At 42.1% G+C, this 20,136-nt stretch overlaps 1 protein-coding gene across 10 annotated transcripts in view; it reads left to right on the forward strand.

Annotated features, from left to right (window-relative positions):
* The window catches only part of RARB (retinoic acid receptor beta), a 325,364-nt gene that overhangs the window by 283,634 nt on the left and 21,594 nt on the right, over positions 1-20,136 (forward strand). For all 10 annotated transcript variants that reach the window (XM_061464957.1, XM_061464961.1, XM_061464958.1 and 7 more), the window contains one exon: positions 17,233-17,393. In XM_061464957.1, the coding sequence (XP_061320941.1) occupies positions 17,233-17,393 (161 nt within the window). The remainder of the gene's footprint in view (positions 1-17,232; positions 17,394-20,136) is intronic.

Raw genomic sequence — 20,136 nt, forward strand, 5'->3', positions numbered from 1 at the left:
GCTAAGAAGGCCAATGGCATCCTGGGGTGTATGAGAAGGGGGGTGGTTAGTAGGTCGAGAGAGGTCCTCCTTCCCCTCTACTCTGCCCTGGTGAGACCCCATCTGGAATATTGTGTCCAGTTCTGGGCCCCTCAGTTCAAGGACAGGGAGCTGCTGGAGAGAGTCCAGTGCAGGGCAACGAAGATGGTTAAGGGAGTGGAGCATCTCCCTTATGAGGAAAGACTGAGGGAGCTGGGTCTCTATAGTTTGGAGAAGAGGAGACTGAGGGGTGACCTTATTAGTGTCTATAAATATATAAAGGGGGAGTGTCATGAGGATGGAGCCAGGCTCTACTCAGTGGCAAACAATGATAGGACAAGGGGTAATGGGTACAAACTGGAACACAAGAGGTTCCACTTAAACTTGAGAAGAAACTTCTTCTCAGTGAGGGTGACGGAACACTGGAACAGGCTGCCCAGGGAGGTTGTGGAGTCTCCTTCCCTGGAGACATTCAAAACCCGCCTGGACACATTCCTGTGTAACATTATCTAGGTGTTCCTGCTCCGGCAGGGGGATTGGACTAGATGATCTTTTGAGGTCCCTTCCAATCTCTAGCATACTGTGATACTGTGACTTGGTATGAGATGAGGCACATATTTGGTCCTTCCACTGAGAAGCAACATCTTCCTGATGATTTATATCTTCAAACTTACTTCTTTGTTTTCCTGGTGATCACTTACTGGAGATGGTCTTGCATAGAATAGGTGCCTCTGCAGAAGGCAAACAAAACTCATGCTGGCCTCTCAGTGGAAAGCTCTTGTGCTGATGGTGTGGAAGATAGAAAGCAGGCGTTTGGAAACCAGTAAGCTCTCAAAGATGTTTTAGGAAGTTTGCTACATAAGTAGATGATATCCATAAATTTCCCTCTGCTGCTGTCAGGCTCTTATGGCTTGCTTTCATCCATTGTATGAATTGTTAGAGCAGAGGGAGTTCTCCATTGCCATGCCTGTGATAAGCCGGCTGACACATTGCAGCTCCTCCTGCTGGGATGCTGGCCCTAGGACAGTGCTCTAAAAATAGCCTTGATTTACCTGGACATGGTATCACATGCTCAATTTAAATACATCAGAACAGTTAATCTCCAGTTCCTCAACACTCATGTGGGAAGTGTACAGGATTTTTTAAAGTTAGATGGCATGCAAGCAGTGGAAACACCCTTCTATCCTAACTTAAAACACTCAGCTGTGAAATACTATGAAAGGAAAAAGAAAGATTGTAAGGTACTGGGATTTTTAATTTCCTTTGGTCCAAAGTGAACAGAATTGGTTTTGCCCCTTCTCATCTTACTGCAGCACTTGGTTGCATGCTTGCATGTTTCTGAAAGCTCTTACATTTTTAAATCTAGGTCTTACGAAAAGTCTGCCAGTCAAACAACAGCTTGAAAACTGACTTTAACAAGTTGTAGCACAAAGCCCTACAGGCAGTGCCTGTGGCTGATAGGCACTTAAGCTGTGGGATTGGTTCTCAGTGCCGTGCATCCGTAACCAGTTGCTTATTGTTGATATAAACAGATTTGGTAAGTAAATGTTGAGGAAATTATCTGACTTTTGAAGACATTTACCTGAATTTCAGCGCTAAAGCTAAGTGGAATTCTTCCTTTCCCCTGGCAAAAAGTGCAACAGAAAGCAAACATGCTTTTAGTTGGATTACAGGCATGGTTAGTCATCTGACAGACAGTTTTAATGGAGTCAGAAAGACATGCTGGGGAAACATGCTGACCTACTTTTCTTCTTTTACTCTCTTTCTTTTTTCTCTCTTTCTCTCAACTTTTAATCAAGTCAGATGTTAATTTTAAAGCTTCCCATAGCTTTTGCTGAAGGAGCTGATTTTGTAATTAATTTATTTACACTTCTGCATAGGGTACAATAGATGGTTTTGGTAACTGAGTTTCATCAGGTTGTTTTCATTTCTGTTCAGAAATTGGGTTACATCTGAGAAACCCATGTTCTTCCCCTTTTCCAGGACAAAGCAATCAGCTCCAAGTTAATGAATGATTTAAGTACAATCCTCTGAGGGAGGACTTTACAACCCATTTAAAATGACAGACTAACAAAGCGTATTCTATTTGTATCATTTTTAATGCATTATATTTTTAAGCATTTTTCATCTTTAAACTTGTGGCGAGAACTGGCAGATAGCATCACGTGTTTGCATTTGGGATTGTTTTTTCCTATGTTAAGTAGGTTGGTGCTCATCGTCAGTGTTCTCTTGGAAGGAGAACTTGGTATTTTTAAACCTGGGAAACTCTTGACCTTAAAACTTCAGAGCCTGAAAAGAAAGCATTGAATCAGAAAACTCAGCAACGTGAGTAGATTAAAACATCACAAACAGAAATACCAAATAGAATGATAAGGCAAAGCTTTTTTCAAAAGCTGGAGGCATCACCTGCAGCTTGTCTTTAGCAACAGGTACACATGCAATTCATCAAATAGCTCAGGGGTGCCAGGTTACTGCCTCTCTGGCAGAGAGATGTGCTTTACTCCCTTGCCAGCAGCAGAGTTTTGAAGAAGATGCAGTTAAAGGAGTGGGAGAGGTCATCGTTCCTTGACTCACCCGATGATCCAGAGACACTGTTTTCACCTGCTCTGTTTGCTTCCTATTTTCATCACTAGTAGGTTTCCCAGTGTCAGTCAGCCCTGGTGCAGTGGGTGGTGCGGCAAATCCTTTGATTCTTCCCATCTCTCCTGAAAAAAAAATCTGGCTCCCTTGGTTTTAGTTTAACTCCCAACTAGCTGATTACAGTTTGTGTTATGGAAATAGTAGTACAATGTAAGAGAGGTAGAAAAAAATCAAAATTTTCGGGAATCGCAGGATGTTATGGGGAATAGTAGTACATTTCAATGAATCCACAAGTTACGTGTGCACTTATGAGCATAGTACTTTTACTTGAGTTCATAGTTGTGTACTTTTAAGAGAATGTCTCAGTGGCAGAATGAAGATTGACATTTATTTTTTATCTTTTAAAAAATTAAGTATGTGTTTTGGCTAATGTATGAGAGCTGTTTTCTCTAACTCAAGAATACTGAAATTGGCACAGCAGGGGTTTTAGCCATTTTGCAACCTGGAGGCATCAGCCTAGATGTGCTCTTATGTGATGAGGTGCTGTACAGTGTGTGTTCAGCATCCCAGGCTGCATCATAGCTTTGTGAGCTCTTTCTTACATACAAGGAATGTCTTCCCCCATTTTTCTTGCCATAGTACTTCTAGGTGCCCTGTGACACGGTTTGATTCTAGTGGAGAGACAATGGGGAAGAGACTCTCAAAAAGGTGTCACTACTGAAATTTCATCAAGGTGGGGTTTCTTTCTGATACAGAAGAATCGTTGATACTGGAAGACAGAACATCCGATTTAGTGAAGCTTGAGTTGCTCTCTCACAATATTGGTCTGCTTCTGTTGGGCAGGAAGCAAGCCAGGGCTTTTGTGGTTCAAATTAGATGTCTCATAAAGATGGGTGTGGAAATCCAGAGCTTACTGTGTGTTTGGTCTTGTAATCCACGCTGTACAATGCCACACCATCTGGTTATCTCCTTTAAGATCTCAGGGATCAAACCTGTATGGTCCAGATCCCTGTAACAAGTGACATGGAGAACTGTTAGTTTGTAAGAGCCTTTTGACAGCATTTTTCTTCAAGAAGGATGCTCGATTTTCCCCTTTCTGTAGTTTGGAAGAGAACTTCAATGCATACTTTTATTTTTCTCTTTGGAGGCCTTTTCAGGTGAGTGCTGCTACTAAATCAGAACAATTTTAAGTAATTTTAAATTGTACAAATAATTAAAAAGAGAAAAAATAAAAATATGAGGATAGTAGTTATTAAGAAAAAGAAACCCCATTTTGTTTAACTCCCTCCCATAGCAAAATGAAAAATACACAGGGAGAGAAGAAAAGAGCAGAAATACTTACTGACCACCCTGATGCAGTGACCATACAAGGAGAAAAGAAATACTTTATCCATTTAATTCTGTAGAAGGCTTAAATCCTGTTTGTCCTAAAGAGAGAGTCAAAGCCTTTCCTTTTCAATTATTCCTGTTGTTTTCTAAATCAGTTATGGCTATTTCACATGTTTATGAAGACTATTTTTCCTACTAGATTTCAAGCATCGCAAGGTGTGAGCTTATAAAAAAATGTACAGGCACATCAGCTTCCTCCCACAGGGTATACAGTATTAAGCCCCATGTGTTGTGGGGTCTTCTTTCTTGACTCGAGGGATAAGGTGGGGAGATAACCCTATGGCAAACAAACCTTGCAGTAATGAAGGAAGAACATGTAAAAATATTCCCTAGAAAAGAGGGTGTGGGAAGAATAAGGCAATTAAGAAGAATCGCTAGATATTCTGTTTTAACAGTTCATTATATATATTTTTAATGAGTATTTAATGCTATGTGCTGGATTAGAAAAGAGGGAAAGTCAGGCCTTTTTCTGTGGATACTTTCATGTTTCCCCTTCAGTAAACATTTTCTCATGGCAAATTGTTTAACGTGAACTGGTTGGAGGTGTTCCAGCACAAGGGAGCTTCACTGAGAAATAACACTGGGTGCAATTCCAAAATGCAGAGTTGTCAGCATCGTGTTCTGCTCAGATTTGCAAAATCTCAGGATGAGTTATGAGGCAGGGTTGTTGGTTCCTGTCTTCCATGCTGTGTGTCCTAGCCCCGCATGGCTTGGGGATCTGGGGCAGTCCTGCAGCTGCTTGGGAGGTAGATGTTCATCGTCATATTCGGGAACTGAATAAATCTCTGCTTTTCAAAATCCACATTTTCAGCCAGTGCTTCCCATGGGGGTTGTAGCTCAGGAGCAATATCCTGAGAGGATGTCATAAAAAGCTTCTGTAAGTATGCCTTGCATCAGCACATGACACAGTCTTGGAGAAGACTAGCCTAGCTGAAAGGAGGTACCAAACTTGTGTATTGTGAGTTAAGGGCCCAATCCCATGTTGAAGGATATGAAAGGTTAGTCACTGATATCAATGAGATAAGAAGGGGGTAGAAACCACCAGTAATGCCAGTTAATTGTATGCTGATTAGTCATTTGTAACGTCAACTGGGGACCACCATCCTCAGTTAGTTAAGGAACAGCTGTGTGTTGAATTCAGCCTCCTTGCCCAGCTCTTGACTTCCCTTTCAGATGTCATCTCATGTCCAAGTTGCGTCCTTTGTTTTCATAGAGAAGTCTGGGAAAACTAGGTCAGTTTATCCAAGTAGAAATTATTATTTTATTGAGTTAACTCTGTGATGACCTGCTGCCTGTTTGCCTTCTCAAAATGAACTCCCTTGTGTGCAGTAAGTCTTGCACTGGAAGTTGCAGAGGCCTCAATAATCGCTTTGATTTCAAATGAACAATAAAAAGGCTGCTTTTTTTAGTATCTTGATGTTTTCTGGAAAGAAGCATCTGGCTTTGCTCCTTGTATGGTCACTATATGAGGCTGGTCTGGTGTACTGTGAAAGCGTTTAATGTAAAAAGGTTATGTGCTGGCGTTACTGAGGATATTTAAAAGATCTTATGTAAGAATCAGGATTTGATGCTGCTTGACCCTGTCTGGCAGAATTACCCAGTCCTTCAAGCCAGTCCTGCAGTTACTAGCATACCTTATTTCTAAATAATCTGGTCCATTTACTCCTGCTGTTTCAGAATTTAAGCTGCAGACAAGAAAGACATTTTTTTCTTTTTTAAATAAAAGAGTAATTGGAATATATTTTAAAGAACTTCTTTGGCACTGTACATAAAAGATCAAATATATCAAAATAGACAGTCTGATAATTAGGTGCAGGCTTGTGGAGTGATTCTTGTCATAACAGGAATGCTGAAACAGGTGAGGTTGCTGCAGGTGTGTTAGGGGAATTCGACCCTGTAATGCCATGATGCTTCTGCTGCTACATAAAGGAGGAGCACAGATGTGTGGAGAGTCCGCATTAACAGATGAAAAGCAGTACTTCTGTGTGTGGATTGTGGATGGCGTAGTATTTATTAAACACACAAGCAACAGCCTTTGTCTCCCAGGCACTTTTTGCTTTGAAGAGTCACGTTAAAGCCTGCTGCTGTCCCAGGCACAGAGATCCAAGGCATGAGCTGAGGCTTCAACTGCTGCATGTTAAGCCCCGCAGGGGCTCAGCACCAAGTGAAGCCATGCACGGACAGAAAGGGACATCCTGCCTGGCAAAAAACCTGGGTGGCAAAGGCATTTCAATTGCCTCAGCTCACAGGTGGAGCGTTTTGGTGTGGGCAATGAGACACTAAAGCTGTGTCAGGAGCCAGCTTCAGCAGGGCTTTTATGGGAATCCAGTGATGTTGCCAGCTTTGCACTCCCAGAGCATGCTGGCTGGCTTGTCTTGGCCTTCCCAAAATCCTGTGGATGGACTTCACTCCTTTCTTTCTCCTTATGTTAGCTGGGGGGGGGGGGGGGGCAGAAGGAGCAAGGGAGGAGAAGGACCATGTAATTAGAAAAACCAAAACCCAAAACAAAAAGATGAGCAAATTTGCTGATTGTTTAACAGCAGGATAAAATGCAGCAAGATGCAGTATTACTGCTTGTTGTTTTACCATTTGATGAAACCTTTCTTTTAGTATTATGGCAAATCAGCTTTAGTGACAGCCACTGTTAATTACAAAATCTGGCCCAGCTGCACTCCAAGTCCATGGCAAGTGCAGCTCATGCTCACCAGCTGTGTTGGACAGCACATCAGTATGAGGCTTAAAGTCAATTTTTTGGTGCTTAGGTCCACCTCACGTAATACAGTTCTGGGCAGGGAGGTTGATTATGGCTGTGGAGCCACACACACTGTATCCCCCCTGCCCACCACCAGCCCTGGCATCCTGAGAGCTGGAAATAACCTCCTGATCTTTATTTTATTTATTATTTTTAGTAGGAGGAGTATCAACAAGCCTTTGCTCTTAGGAAGGAATTTGTGCAAGTTCATAATAGCATGTCTTCTATGTTAGCTTCAGAGGAATAGGTAAATAGTAGCTGAGCTATTACTTTGCTTTTATTATCCCTGCCCTAGTGGGAGGCCAGGGCTGCAAGCTGCCAGGGCTGTAACGCAGGCTAATGCTGAGATTCAAGACTATGGCTCCCTTTCTTAAGATATGCCGGGAACAACTGTTCCTCCGCCTGCATGAGCTCAGTTTGCGGTTGCAGGAGGCAATGTGTTCTTTGTGCTTGATGAAGTACACCGTACACGCAGGCCTCTTCATATGTGTTGTCAGTTGGCAGCTCTCTCACTAGATGCACCTTTACACAATTGCACAAGGCACCAAGAGGTACAAATGTGAAATTTAGCCTTGGGGCAAAACAAAGAAATGAAACCTAGGTATGAATGCAGTGTTACCCATCTGCAGGTACAGATATTACAGCCGATCTCCCACTACGCTACTGTAGTTTTACACTAATGGGACTCTGCTGCAATCGGTGGAGTAGCACCACTGCAAGGGAAAAACAGCAGTGGTGATAAGTTGAGGCTGTTATTTTTAATTCTGGGAGATAATGTAGGGTCGAACCCTGTTTAGAAACTGCATTCACTGCATGAAACCTGAACTTCTGCTCTTCCTTCTGGGGAGCCATTGCCCTGGGGACTGAGCAGCCATGTACAAGCAAGGGGAAGAGGTGTTCCAGCACACCTCCTTTGTAGCTTTTCTGTTTGTTGTCCCATAAAGTCATATGCAATCAATTTGTCCCATAGGTGAGACTCATGTTTCACTGAATGAATGTGCTTATTATGGAAAGTTGTTGTTTTGAAGGAGTCTGTTAATGGCATTGCCAGGAAAGAGGTTGCGATTTGTCATGGTAGGTGGCTTTCCAGTTCAAGTCATGTTCTTTTCCTCTGTGTGTGTTAGGATGAGAAATAACTGCAACAGATTGAAGTATACAAAGTGTTGCTGTCAGGCCAGGCAGCATGCAGGAACAGAGAGCAGTGTCTGGTCTTAGCTTACAGCCATGCACTTCCCTGGCCATCAGTGGTCCTAGATAATGCCCAGCAAATTGAATTGATGACTTTGGATAACCTCAGCGTCTCCCAGTTGCGAGGCATTGTACTACCATGACTGTCTCCTGAGAGAAATTAATGTAGTATCTGTAGATGAGTAGACTGATTCACCTTTTGGTGACCCTGGAGAGAAAGGTCAGGGTCAGGATATTTTTGCCTATAATCATTTATCCATAGAGAGTTAGTGTACCAGGCTTCAAGATTGTAGCTCAAAAGGGCAGTTGTTTTGAGAAGGTAGCTCGAAAGGGCACTTCAACAGCTAAAATCAAATGAGACATTTAATAGCCTCTTAGTGATTTCTGACTGAAAGTTCAGAGTTTGAAATTTAGGGATTTTTTTCTTTGCCCAGCCTGTGGTAAAACAAATGCACTATCTCTTAATAGGAATTTAATTTCAGGTTGAGTATTGAAGTGGTTTTCAACCGCGGTGTGTGCACTTGTTCACTTCAGCTGTAAGGAAAAGAGAGTATAATCACATTGTGTTTGTGGTCTTGTGTATTTTTAGCTAATGTGTTAAGACACTGCAATTCCAGAAGAGCCATCCTCCTGTTCCCCCGAGTGTTTCAGTTTAACCAGCTGTATGCAGAATTTTATCTAAACTGCTGCAGAAGTTACTAGTAAATCCACTGGGATTCTGACAGCCGTAGCAGTAGATGTTAAGTACCATACTTTGTGGGTTTTAGTTTCATGGGAATTCTGCTGTAGGCTGGCACTTCTCAGTGATACCTGCTGAAGCCCTGTGAGTTTGTGAATCTCCAAAGGTGGAGGGATTAATTCGCAAAGCTCCTTCCCATTCCTGTACTGAGCAAGGAAAGGGGTGACTGGCAATATCCACTGATATAATATCCGCTGTGATGCTATTACTCTGCAAACCTGTTGCAGATGGCATGCTAGAGCTTAATAAAAATTGTGCATTTTACATTTAGAGTAAAAAGTGACTGATTTCATGCAGAATACTGAGAGCAATGGCGGACACGAACAAGGAGGGCATGACAGATGTGTAGATTAATGCAACAGCAGCACAAGGTGCACAGGGATATTGTGGGACCTGCCTGTGGACCTTCCATCTCGTAGATGGGAATTTCTAGCTCTGTTAAGTAACTTGAGGTGATGCCTATGTGAAATACAGGTGGATATATGTCAGTGAGTAAATTTTGGCATAGTCAGTGGTTATGGCTAGGCTATTTCCATTGCAGATATGCTGGTGGACCTTCATGGGAAATGTTAGTGATTTATTCTGCCTGCAATTGTTCATGCTAAACAACCTTCAGTAGCTCTTTAAGCTGATAACAGTATGTGGATTATCCTATTTCATACTGGCAATTAATTGATGATATTAAAGCACTCTGAAAATGGAAATTGCAGGGCAAATGCCTTTTAAACTGTTTATCATTAAATGTATAATGCAATCTGCTTACTTTGATTGCAATATGTAGGGAGATAGTAAGGGAATCTTTCAGGCCCTGGTATAGATACTGCACCCTTTACATCCTCACTCTGACTCAACTGCTTCTCTTGTTGTATCTTCTGCCTGCCCATATCCACGTGCTCCAAAGCACGCTTTCTTCTAGTTTTGTTTCACTTGTTTGCAGTCCTCTTGTTTCTGCAACTTCTTAATTTCTTATTTGTCCTTAGTACCTTAGGGTGTTTTCATTTGCATTTCTGGAGTCATGACTTTTATTCTTTGGGCAGTTGTTACTGTGTTTGTCATGTTCTGCAGAACTTGAACCAGTCCTGAAATACTATAGCCAATGTAAAGGTAGACATTAGCAGTATATTCATACACATTGAAACAGTTTATAGGCTTTTGGATTTGTTTCTTTGTGGAGTTTTTTGTGTTGTTTGTTTTTTCATGCTGAAGCACTGTATGGGAGCTTCTGCAACATTCAAGCCAAATATGCCTTTAGGACTAATATTTTGCCTTCAGCAGCAGTTCCAGGTCTTGGATTGGCAGTTCTAGATATCCAAATTATGATAGCTGCTGGTTGTGTTTCTGGATGTCTAAAAAAGAAAAAAAAAAATTTGTCTTAAATGATAGAATGAAAGTGAAATACTAAAAATAATATAAAATAATTTTAAAAAAATTATTATCATACCTTTCAGCTATCTTCAAGTGGTATTTTTCTCAGCCTGTTGTTTTGCATTGGCTTTCCAGTTTTGGTCCTATATCTGAGTTCAGTTGGTATTGTTTTCCTTCAAGGGACTAGAAACTCCTTTTTTGCTCATTCCATCTACTAATATTTCAGGGATGTGACAACAGCAGGTGCCAAATTTCATGTCAAAAATAGAATTTTCAGAGTGGTGAAATCCTTGAAACCACAGATAAGTTTCAGGCCAGTTAAATAAAGCTTTAGAGCATCCATTTGTATCATTCCTTCATATAATGAAACCTGTTCTTATAACTCAGTTCTTGATATATTAACCCTGCAGTTATCCTTATACATAAATGGGAGATATGTTGCTTTTGTTGGTGATAATAGAATATAACTATATAAATCCCCTGTGCATAATGGAAAAATAGAGGCCCTTAGGCTATAGGTATCAAAGGTCTCCCGTATACTTACAATAGCCTAAGAAGGTTATTTTGGAGGCATAGGTAATTACTCACAGACTCTCTATAGCCAGTGATTCATTGTTCACTACTGAAACATTTCTAAATGAATTATGTTTTAAACAAGCAAATCCTTGGCCTTCTCTTTTTGTTTTGGGGGGATGGGGGAAGAGAACTGAAGGGACACAAAATTCCAACATTTTCTGCATTAAAATACCCTGCCTGCTAGTTAAAAGGTCCCTGGTATTTGAACCAATTTAAATGTGCTATCGTGCTTCTTGCTGTTTTGATTCCCTGAATGTTTATTTCTGAATTTCACATTTTGATGAAAACATTACTGTTGTCATTAATTTGATATTTAGAAAAGACTGTGGATACGAGAGCTCAGCGCAATGAATAAACCAGTTGGAGTTAACTGTCCCTGGGGATAGAATTCAATCACTGTTGTAGAAGAGGGTGACATTTAAAAAAAGAAACTCAGAAGAAAATGTCATGCTTAAAAAATTAGATTTAAACGCCCTAGCTCCTGATTGATTTTTATTGCACTCAGATGGATACACTGATTGATTATCAGCCTTACAAATGTTTCGTACCTTTCTCACTTCTCTAATAATCAGAACAATCTAATTTTCAATGTCATTTAAGTTACCATATTCAAGGTTATAATAGATCATATTTCTAATAAAACATAGCAATTATGTAATGAATAATACAAAGCTTCAAGGCAGAGTTCAGATTCACCTTTGTCAGAAAAAAAGCGTAATAGAAATACCACCAATGGGTGAAGAGCCAGCATATATGAAGGCAACCAACAGGACAATGTCCTCTGGATTTGTGGCGTTTTCCCCCGTTGTTGAACTGAGGTACTTGGAGCTTTGGTCGGGGCACATTTGCCATAGATGCACCTTATTTCTCAATAGGAAAACAGGGGTGGGCTTGAATTCTGTAATACGTGAGCACGCTCTGTGCCTGGGGATAAACGATAGCGTGCCAGGTGCTTATGAAATTTCTTCAGTGATTGTTTCTCTGTGCTCACTGTTTATTTTGGTACATGTCTGTAGAGAGATACTATCTCACTTAACTCGAGATGTTTTCTTGTAGCAATTGTACCCGACAGCTGACATGCTTGATTTCTCTGAATCAGCTACAAAATATGCAGGTTTCAATGTGTTTTGGTTTTCTGCTTGACATCCATTACATAACTGTGTACTTGTTTCTGGGTTTGTCCATTAGAAACGAGAGTTCTGTGTTTGAAACGTGCTTTGCCTCCAATTGTTCTCCATGTGTCAAAGCTCAGTTTTGGTATGGGAATTTGTTTTTAACATAGTTTCCTGTTCTTCTTAAAGACTGAGCAGTTTTGCCTAAAAGAAAACATTATTTCATCTGGAAATCATGACGTAGGAAAGCCAATCTATTTATAACTACCTGGAGTTCTGCATATTTTAATGCTGTGTTTGGCTTCTGATTGCACTGCTGTTAAAACATGAACAGAAGTCTTGCCTTTCTGAATGGATTGTTTTGTCAAGCATGACTGTGTTGCTTTAAAGGTGGTCATTTTGTTTCTTATGTTGGAGCTGCGGAAATCAACCTCCTTGTGGTCCTTCATCTCTCTGCCTGCTTCCACCAGGTCCAGGGCATGGGAGCTGTGAGGGATGTGCAGCTGGGTGCTGGCTTTGGCCATTGGGTCGGAGAGCCTCATTCATCAGCAGCGGTGGGGGTGTTAAGTCTCCCTCGGTTTGAGGCTTTCCAAGGTGACTGTTGTGAAAGACATCCTTATGGACTGCCAGACATTACCATGAGTACAGTTTATTGAAGGGTGATGGGGAGAAGGGTGACGTGTGGTATGTGCACGGCGTTTTATCTTGACGGTTCAAACTTGGCAGTGGCAATATGTAAGTGTTTTGCTTATTTGACTGAAATTGTCCACAGCTGCTAACTCCTACCAGAATTAGAAATTTTTAACAGCTGCCACTGGAATTGGAGAAACAAAGGAGCTGTGCAAGACTTGTGGGTTTCCACCCTAGCAAGCACCTTGGTGCTCCTGGAAGCCCTGGGTGCAGTGCTGAGCATCAGCCTCTTCGCCCACGTGTGATACAGTTTGCCTGCAGTCTGGGCCAGCCCCAGCTGCCTGGTATTTGGCAAGGGAAAGATGGCTTCCCGAGGTGCAGGAGAGCAGGTAGGAGGGCGAGCCTCAGCCCAGAGGGGAGAGTTGGCAGGTCTCTGCCAATCCCACCTCAGCTCACCTCCAATTTCTCTTCTCACCGGTGTTTGTGAACAAAAGGAGTCTTTTTGAAAACCTACTTTGCACCCAGCACTGTGCAGTTTCTGACTTGCTCTGTGTGCTTGATGGTGCTTTTGAGGCTTGTAGCTTAACAAGTAACTTCCAAAATATTTAGGGACAAGAAAAGTGTGGTTTTACAGGAATGCAAAATAACTGGAAACACTGGTAGTTGTTGCTACAGGAACCAAACCAGTTAACTAGTACACAGAGCTCTTCAAAGGTCATGGGGATCTCCAGGAGGCAAAACTGTAATGATAGCATTTCAAGTCATGAATTTATAGGTGATTAATCATTATAATATATGAAAGATGCTGTTTAACTCTCTTCTGGGAATCTGGGGAAGCACAGATTGTGCAAGTAAATGGAAAACCACATTGCAAGCTGCAGATTCTTCTCCCCTGTACACGTTCATGCCACCTTTGACAATGGGGAGTGCAAACATTTGCTGTTCCATAGTTTTACCTGATTATCTAGAAACTGCCTAAATCTCTCAGGCTGGATCCCAGACTCTTCTTAGGACAAGCGGTGACTAGGTTTGGTGGACCTGAAGGGTTTGCGTTTAAGACTGGACGATTCCAACATTACAACATGCTTGAAACGATCCCACTCAAGCAGGAGAATTGCTGCGTGATTGCTAAATGAGAGTGCTAGGGTCCTCGGAGCACTCGGAGCTTGTGTCTTTCCTGTAGTTTCATTTGCAGCAGGCCCTGCTCTTGAAGAATGCATCTTTCCCTCCTGCAGCTTCTGTGCCCTTGCCCATTGCTTCGAGCAGAAGAAGAAAATTGTGTCTGAGGCTAAGGAAAGCAGTGGCAAACCTGGGGTGAGGATAACTGATTGGATGGGTCAAGAGATTCTGTTACCATCACGTCAGGGGAATGAACGTAGGAGGGTACAGACTGGTCCTTAAAACTAAGGCAACAGAAAATGCCTTTACCAGCTCACTAAGGCAGCTGCCTGGGTGTAGAAGTGCAAGTCCTGGTGTGTGTGTGTGTGTGTCTGTGTGTATGTTGAGGGGACAGGGCAGCTGTCATGGGAAGATGGATTGGAGCAGATGTGCTCAGACATGGGCGTGCATCGCTCAGTCATCGAAGCAGCACCAAGACGTGGCTTCCTCATGTATCAAGATACACCTTTCTTTCATTCCCTTTCCCCACCCCTTATTTGTTTTCTTAGGTTTTTTAACTTCAGTATTTCTCACAGGGGAAGGGAGCTTCCACACTGTCCCCTGTCGGGAACTCCTAAATAATGCAGCCATCGAGTCAGATTTTAGTGCACAAGTAATGAAGTTCATAACCTGACTTTTCTACAGGCACATTAACTGTGACACAGATTCATGACTGGCGTAGCATCATTAAAAGTCATTGAAATTGTATTGGGGATTGATGTCATCATATGCGTGTAAAGATCAAGACACAAAAAGGTGTGATTTATGTAATATAACCATAAGCTGTAATCCAAAAACCCTTCTCACATGTGGTGTGACAGTTCCTGTTCCCAGACCTGTGATGGTTTTTAAAGTTACTGGGTAAATGTGTGTGTTTATATGTTTTTATTTAACTCTCTTAAACGTATCCTAATGCATAACGGTTCAGCGTTGCTGAAATTCTTTATTTTTGGAGCCCGAGTATTATATGTCAGCACTTTATTATGTTATCCTTCAGGGAACATAGAAACCCTGCCACGTCTGATACAGCTTTATCAAAGGCAAATGTAGGAAATAGAAAAAGTATACATAAAGCAGAAAGAGAAATGTTAATCAGTTTTTTTCATTAAAAAGGCTGTTGGAATCATAGAAAGAAAGTACTGATGAACAGAAACTGTCCTTAGTTTTCAGGATGTATTAATTCTTCCCTTCCTGCCCTTTATAGTGATTTGCACCCGAAAAGAAATTGGACAGAGCTGGGCCAATTTGGTGATGTGGATTGACCAGCAGCTGTCCCTTTGGTGGCCTTTGGAGGCAAAGAGACTTCAGGTACAGCTGCAGTGGGAGCTGTGCCGGGGTAGCACAGGAGCACAGCACAGTTCCTAATGGAGTCATCTCCTGGCCTCTGGGAGCTCTTGGCAGCTGCTCTGAAGCTCGCCTAAATTATATCTTTGTCTTCCACAAAGAGTTCAAAGCTCTTGAGCAAAGTAGCTACTGAGGCCTCCTGTTTGGCAAATTTGTCAATCAGCTCGTAGAGCTATAAGTAAATGGGGAGTTATTACAAAGGCTTATTGTGCTTTGCGGTTGTGTAGGAGTTAACAGAGTTTTGTAAGGAGCTCTTTTATCTCCCAAGTGCGGCAGCGATCGGGATTTACTTCTGAAGTGCGCTGGTTGTTTGGAGTACTCAGAACTCGCGTGTTGGTCCTGGATGTTTTTTCAGTGCAAGAGACCGTACTTGCGCTTTGTCATGGGGTCCAGCAAATAAATCAGGGCATTGGCTTTAGGGTTTGTAAAAGGAAGAGAGGACTCCAACCTACCCCCCCCTAAACTTCATGGTACTGGTGGCATTGAACCTTAACAAAAAGGTACCTTTTCAGGCTACATTTCCTGGCCTTCTTTGAGTCTGTGTTACTCCAGACACCAGAATTGATGGTGTTTGAGGTTAGGCTTTAATCCATTGGGATTCCCAACATCCCAGCCCTGATCCAGCAAAGCACATAACTGCTTCAGTGCAAGTCTGTTCACACAGTTAAAGTCAAGTTCATTCTTAACGTATCTGCTGGGTGAAGGTCAGAGTTCTCTCAGTTGCAAAGTCAAACCTTTAGTGGGAAAATTAGAGCTGTTCATCCCATACAGTATGTGCCTAATAGTCTCATGAAGGAACAGCAATATTCACTGCATCTACCCCTTGGTTTCTGTTGCACATATTACGTTATTTCTGTAGTTCCCTGGTTTTGCTGGTTTCCCACCCCACCATTTTCCAAAGCCACTTCATTTTCTCTCAGAAAAGACACCCAGAGGAAAATGAATCCGACTGTGTCATTTGTTCTCAAACAGATAGTGTAGGTGAGACTGGATTGACACCTCTTCCTCCTGAAGCATTCACTATTTCTCTGCCCTTTTTGATCCTTTGTGGTTCATAGGTGTGTAGGAAGCAACCACAGAAGATGTAGAAATGGGCCCGAAGAACCCACAGGGAAAAAGAGCTGGCATGGAGATGGCTCCGGGCATCTGCAGATTTTACTGTATACATAGGTACAGATAAATGTTCCTCTTTCTGGAGCACGATAGTACTAATGAGAATCAGCAGATCTTTGGCCATCCAAAATCCCTGTGCCAAGCCCACCAGCTTCACCCTCAGGGTCTAGGGCTTTGTCTTAAATATAAGATTTTGAACATGAGTGAATGTTAGGATTGGTTTTATTTGTCCAATAACATTTAGTCTTTGGGGTGTTCAATATTGACATGGAGTCTTTGGGGAGAGTGATTGATTTTACTTAGCTTTGTTGTAGAGCCTTATGCATCTGGTTACACTTAAGACATTAGATTTGGCTAACAAGAAGTCTCTTGATAAAATTCACAAATACTGGCAATACTGCAGACATAGACTTATCTCCTGGGCACGTTTTGTAAAATTAAGCTATTTTCATTAAAAGAACAAAGACTAGCATGGTGATGGAGCAGCTGTCATATTTTATTACAAAACACAAATATGTGGGAAATCAGTTACAGCACAAGTGCTGCACAATGCATATTTCCAGTAATCCCTCACAGGCAACGGAAGGTAGAAGGCTGATCTGAGTGCGGGAGCAGATGGCAAGCAACTTTAGATAGCTTCACTGCCATTTTTACTCTTTCAAGTGTTTGTGCTTCTCCTTTGATCTTCAGATCTGGAGTTTAATATGTTTCATCTTCTTTCATTTACTGTTTTCACATTTAACTTTCCCTTTAAATAACTTCTGCTCGGTGGGGTTTGTATTAGTTTTGTATGGGTTTTGTTATTGCCCGTACTGAGAAATTTAAGAAGAAAGACAGTTGCTGTCTTTTTTTAGTGGTATTCATATCCCATAATATAATGGTTGCATCACTGCAGAGGACTTTGCCATTTACCATGCACAGCTGTAATGATACAATGAAAAGATACCACCTCACAAAGTTACTGAGACACAGTGCATACAAAGTGAAGTAGATTTTCTGGGAAAGTAGATACTAGGGGAGTGTGATGGCACACCCACAACAAGCACCTACGGAAGTTTGGTTTCATCATTACCCATTCAGTTCTTACAGTTAAGTAATTAATCTTGCATTAGTATTCTCTGTGCATATAACTTTTTTTTTCTCCACTTAATTTATGTTTAAAATAAAAGCATTTTACAGTGTTTTGAACTAGAGCAGCAAAAGCAGTGCTTTTTTTTTGTGGAGTGATATGAATAACAACGTGATCTGTGTCTCTGCTTTTTCTGTAGCTGTCAGAAATGATAGGAACAAAAAGAAGAAGGAACCTTCAAAGCAGGACTCCACAGAAAACTATGAAATGACAGCAGAGTTGGATGATCTCACTGAGAAGATACGAAAAGCTCACCAGGAAACCTTCCCCTCACTCTGCCAGCTGGGAAAATACACTACAGTAAGTCTGGCTTGTGGCACATACATTCTGGATGATGCAGGTTTTGCGTTAGAGGCTTCAGGTGTTTTAAATAGAAACAGATGCAGAAGTAGATGCAATCCTTGCATCTCCTCGGCCATGAGAAAACACAGGTATGTATGCAAACGCTTGCTGAAGAAGAAAAATTGGATTTAACTAAGCATTACCTAGCGGTATTGTAAGAGACTGTCTGAAGGATTAATCCAGCCAAGAGACAAGCTTGGAGTCCATGAGTCAGTTACATGCCATCATTCATTAGAAATTTGTTGGCTTGTAACGGCGTGACCTCTGCTTGTGCGTCAGCGGATTACAGCTTTGCAGGTGTAGGGAGTTCTTAACTGCTAGTGGATTAGTGGTGACGGTCCCAAAGCTACCAAGGTCAAGGAAAATACTAAATGTGTAAATAAACCAGTTTCCAAAATACCACAGAGCAGAAAAGCTTCTGCTGCTTTTAGAAATGAAAAATCAGTCCTCTTCCTCAAGAAGTTCAATACTGTGGGGATTTCTTCAGAGGATGAGCCAGGGAAATAATTTTTTTCTATGCATGTGTATGTTGCTAAATACATGGAAGGTCAGTGATAGTAATTGATTTTAGAGAGGAAATTCAGTGTCAAGTTTGCAAATGCCGTTATAAAAGAGATGCTAAAAAATAACTGTTAGGTAATGCTCAGTGTCTTGTCAGTAGAAGAATGACTTTGCTGGGTCTGGTCTTGCTGTCAGTTGTAGCAGCACTGTGTTTCAGAGGGATGTACAGAAGGTCCTGAAGTAGTTGAGCCTGCACTCTGGCTGCCAAGATCAGGAGTACAGGAGTGTTATGGCTGGGGCAAGGAGACATCTGCCTCCAGTCCTAGCTGGAGATCTTGGACTAGCCCCAGAAAACAGGTGAAATACCTCTATCACTGGATTACTCTCTGTTTTGAGTAAGTGCTCTGCTACTGAAACAAGCATTAGATTTCTCAAAGAGTGACCTGGGCAGTTCCCTGTGTGGCACTGATGCTCAGCACATTTAATTTCAAGACTCACATAAAATGGTTAGTAGTGGGGAAGGCATCTGTCCTCCGCATGCTTCTCTGGTGCTAGCCCTGCTCCTGTGAGATGTAGTCAAAACATCAGTGTAGGTGCTGGTAAATATTGCACAGGCAGGCCCTGAGGGACTAGCACAGCGTGCAAGGCTGAAAGCTTGAAAGCAGCCACGTTGTGACATAACCGTAGGCAAAGCTGGAGATGATGGCATCCATAGTGTGTCTTTCAAAGGAAATTTCTGGGTTAATGCCCTCTACCCCTCCTCTCAGCACGTGCGGTTGCATCCTCATCTTGGAGAGAATATAATCTTCCAAACAGGCTCTCACACTCCTGCAAATGCAAAACCATTTCTGGACAAGTATGAAAAACATCTCCCCAGTTCAAAGACTGAGCTTACGCATTGTAGGCGAGGTGGTCATATGCCTGCGGCTGGGACTCATAGCCAGGCTGGTATTTGTGCCAGAGTTTATGGCTCACAGGCTGCCTTGCAAATGGCTTGGCTATCCCTGAACAATCTGTCAGTATACCTCCCGACATGGGCATGTTGGTGTGTACTTCTATGTTACCTCTGAGTTAGAAGAGTGCATTGCAGCTCGTGTGGTGGTACTTCATACTAGTAATTGCCAACGATCTTAGAGGGTTGAAAGATAAGCCTGGGCACCTATACACTTACATTACGTATTGGATGCTTAAGCATCATTAATATTTTAGCTCTTGAAATGATACAAGTGGATGAAATTGGAGAGGGTCTTGTTGCGTATCACACCCAGCACTGATATCTTCCTCCTTGGGTTCCTGCTGACCCCCATGGTGAGTTTATGTCCCTGTTGGAATTTCAGAACCCTCACTGAGAGCACCTTGAGCTAAGTAATAAACAGATGAATCTGGTCTGTCAGTGGGTCCTGAGTAACCATGACCTGACCACACTTTCTCTGGGGCTAGATACTGCTCATTTGTATCTCAGGCCAGATCAGAGAGCTTAGGGAAAAAGATTTCTTGTGTTTATTGCTGGTCTGTTGGAAGTCCATGGCAGTTACCTGTGTGTGGCTGAAATCCCTGCTGCTTTGTCATGGTTTGGTACTATACAACTTGCAATAGCCAACATTGTACTGAAAGAGTATTTTTGGCTTACTTACCTTGAGTCTTTGACAACAATACAGCTTCCTTCAACAGCTGTGTCAAAACTAGTAACAGCAGTGCTAAATGCTGGCTTCCTACTGCATTCTCATGGTCTTTGTGTGAAATAGAGAGTATTTAAATCTCTCATCAACTAAGGTCTGGCAACCAATCCAGCTTTTTAGCTAGGAATTCAGTGTTAAAAACTCATTTTTATGAACACTGTCTCTACCTAGCTGCAGAAGGGACAAAGTACTGCTTGGGCTGGAGCAAAGGTCATCTTCATCTCCTATCAGCCTAGGAGCAGGGGGAGAAGGCTTTGTGCAGTGGCAGAGGATGCAGGAAGTAGAAGGTGTATGTGCTGGTCAGAGCAGCACAGCTTTGGTGCTTGCACACCACCACCAGCTGCTTGTCAAATGGCAGGACTCAGGCAATAACCTGTCCTTTTGAGACGCTTGAAATAGGGACCAGAAGTCAGAAAAAAGGAGCACACATCCCTTTTTCTAAATGCTGAGTCCCAGTGGAGCAAGAGGCCTACACCATTTCTTGATCAGTCGCAAGCTAGTATGGGTCAAAGATTGCCACC

Source organism: Pezoporus flaviventris, unplaced genomic scaffold (assembly GCF_033815535.1).
Source record: "Pezoporus flaviventris isolate CSIRO_AGI_PZ_B2104156 unplaced genomic scaffold, CSIRO_AGI_Pfla_v1 ptg000037l, whole genome shotgun sequence".
Lineage (NCBI taxonomy): Eukaryota > Metazoa > Chordata > Aves > Psittaciformes > Psittacidae > Pezoporus > Pezoporus flaviventris.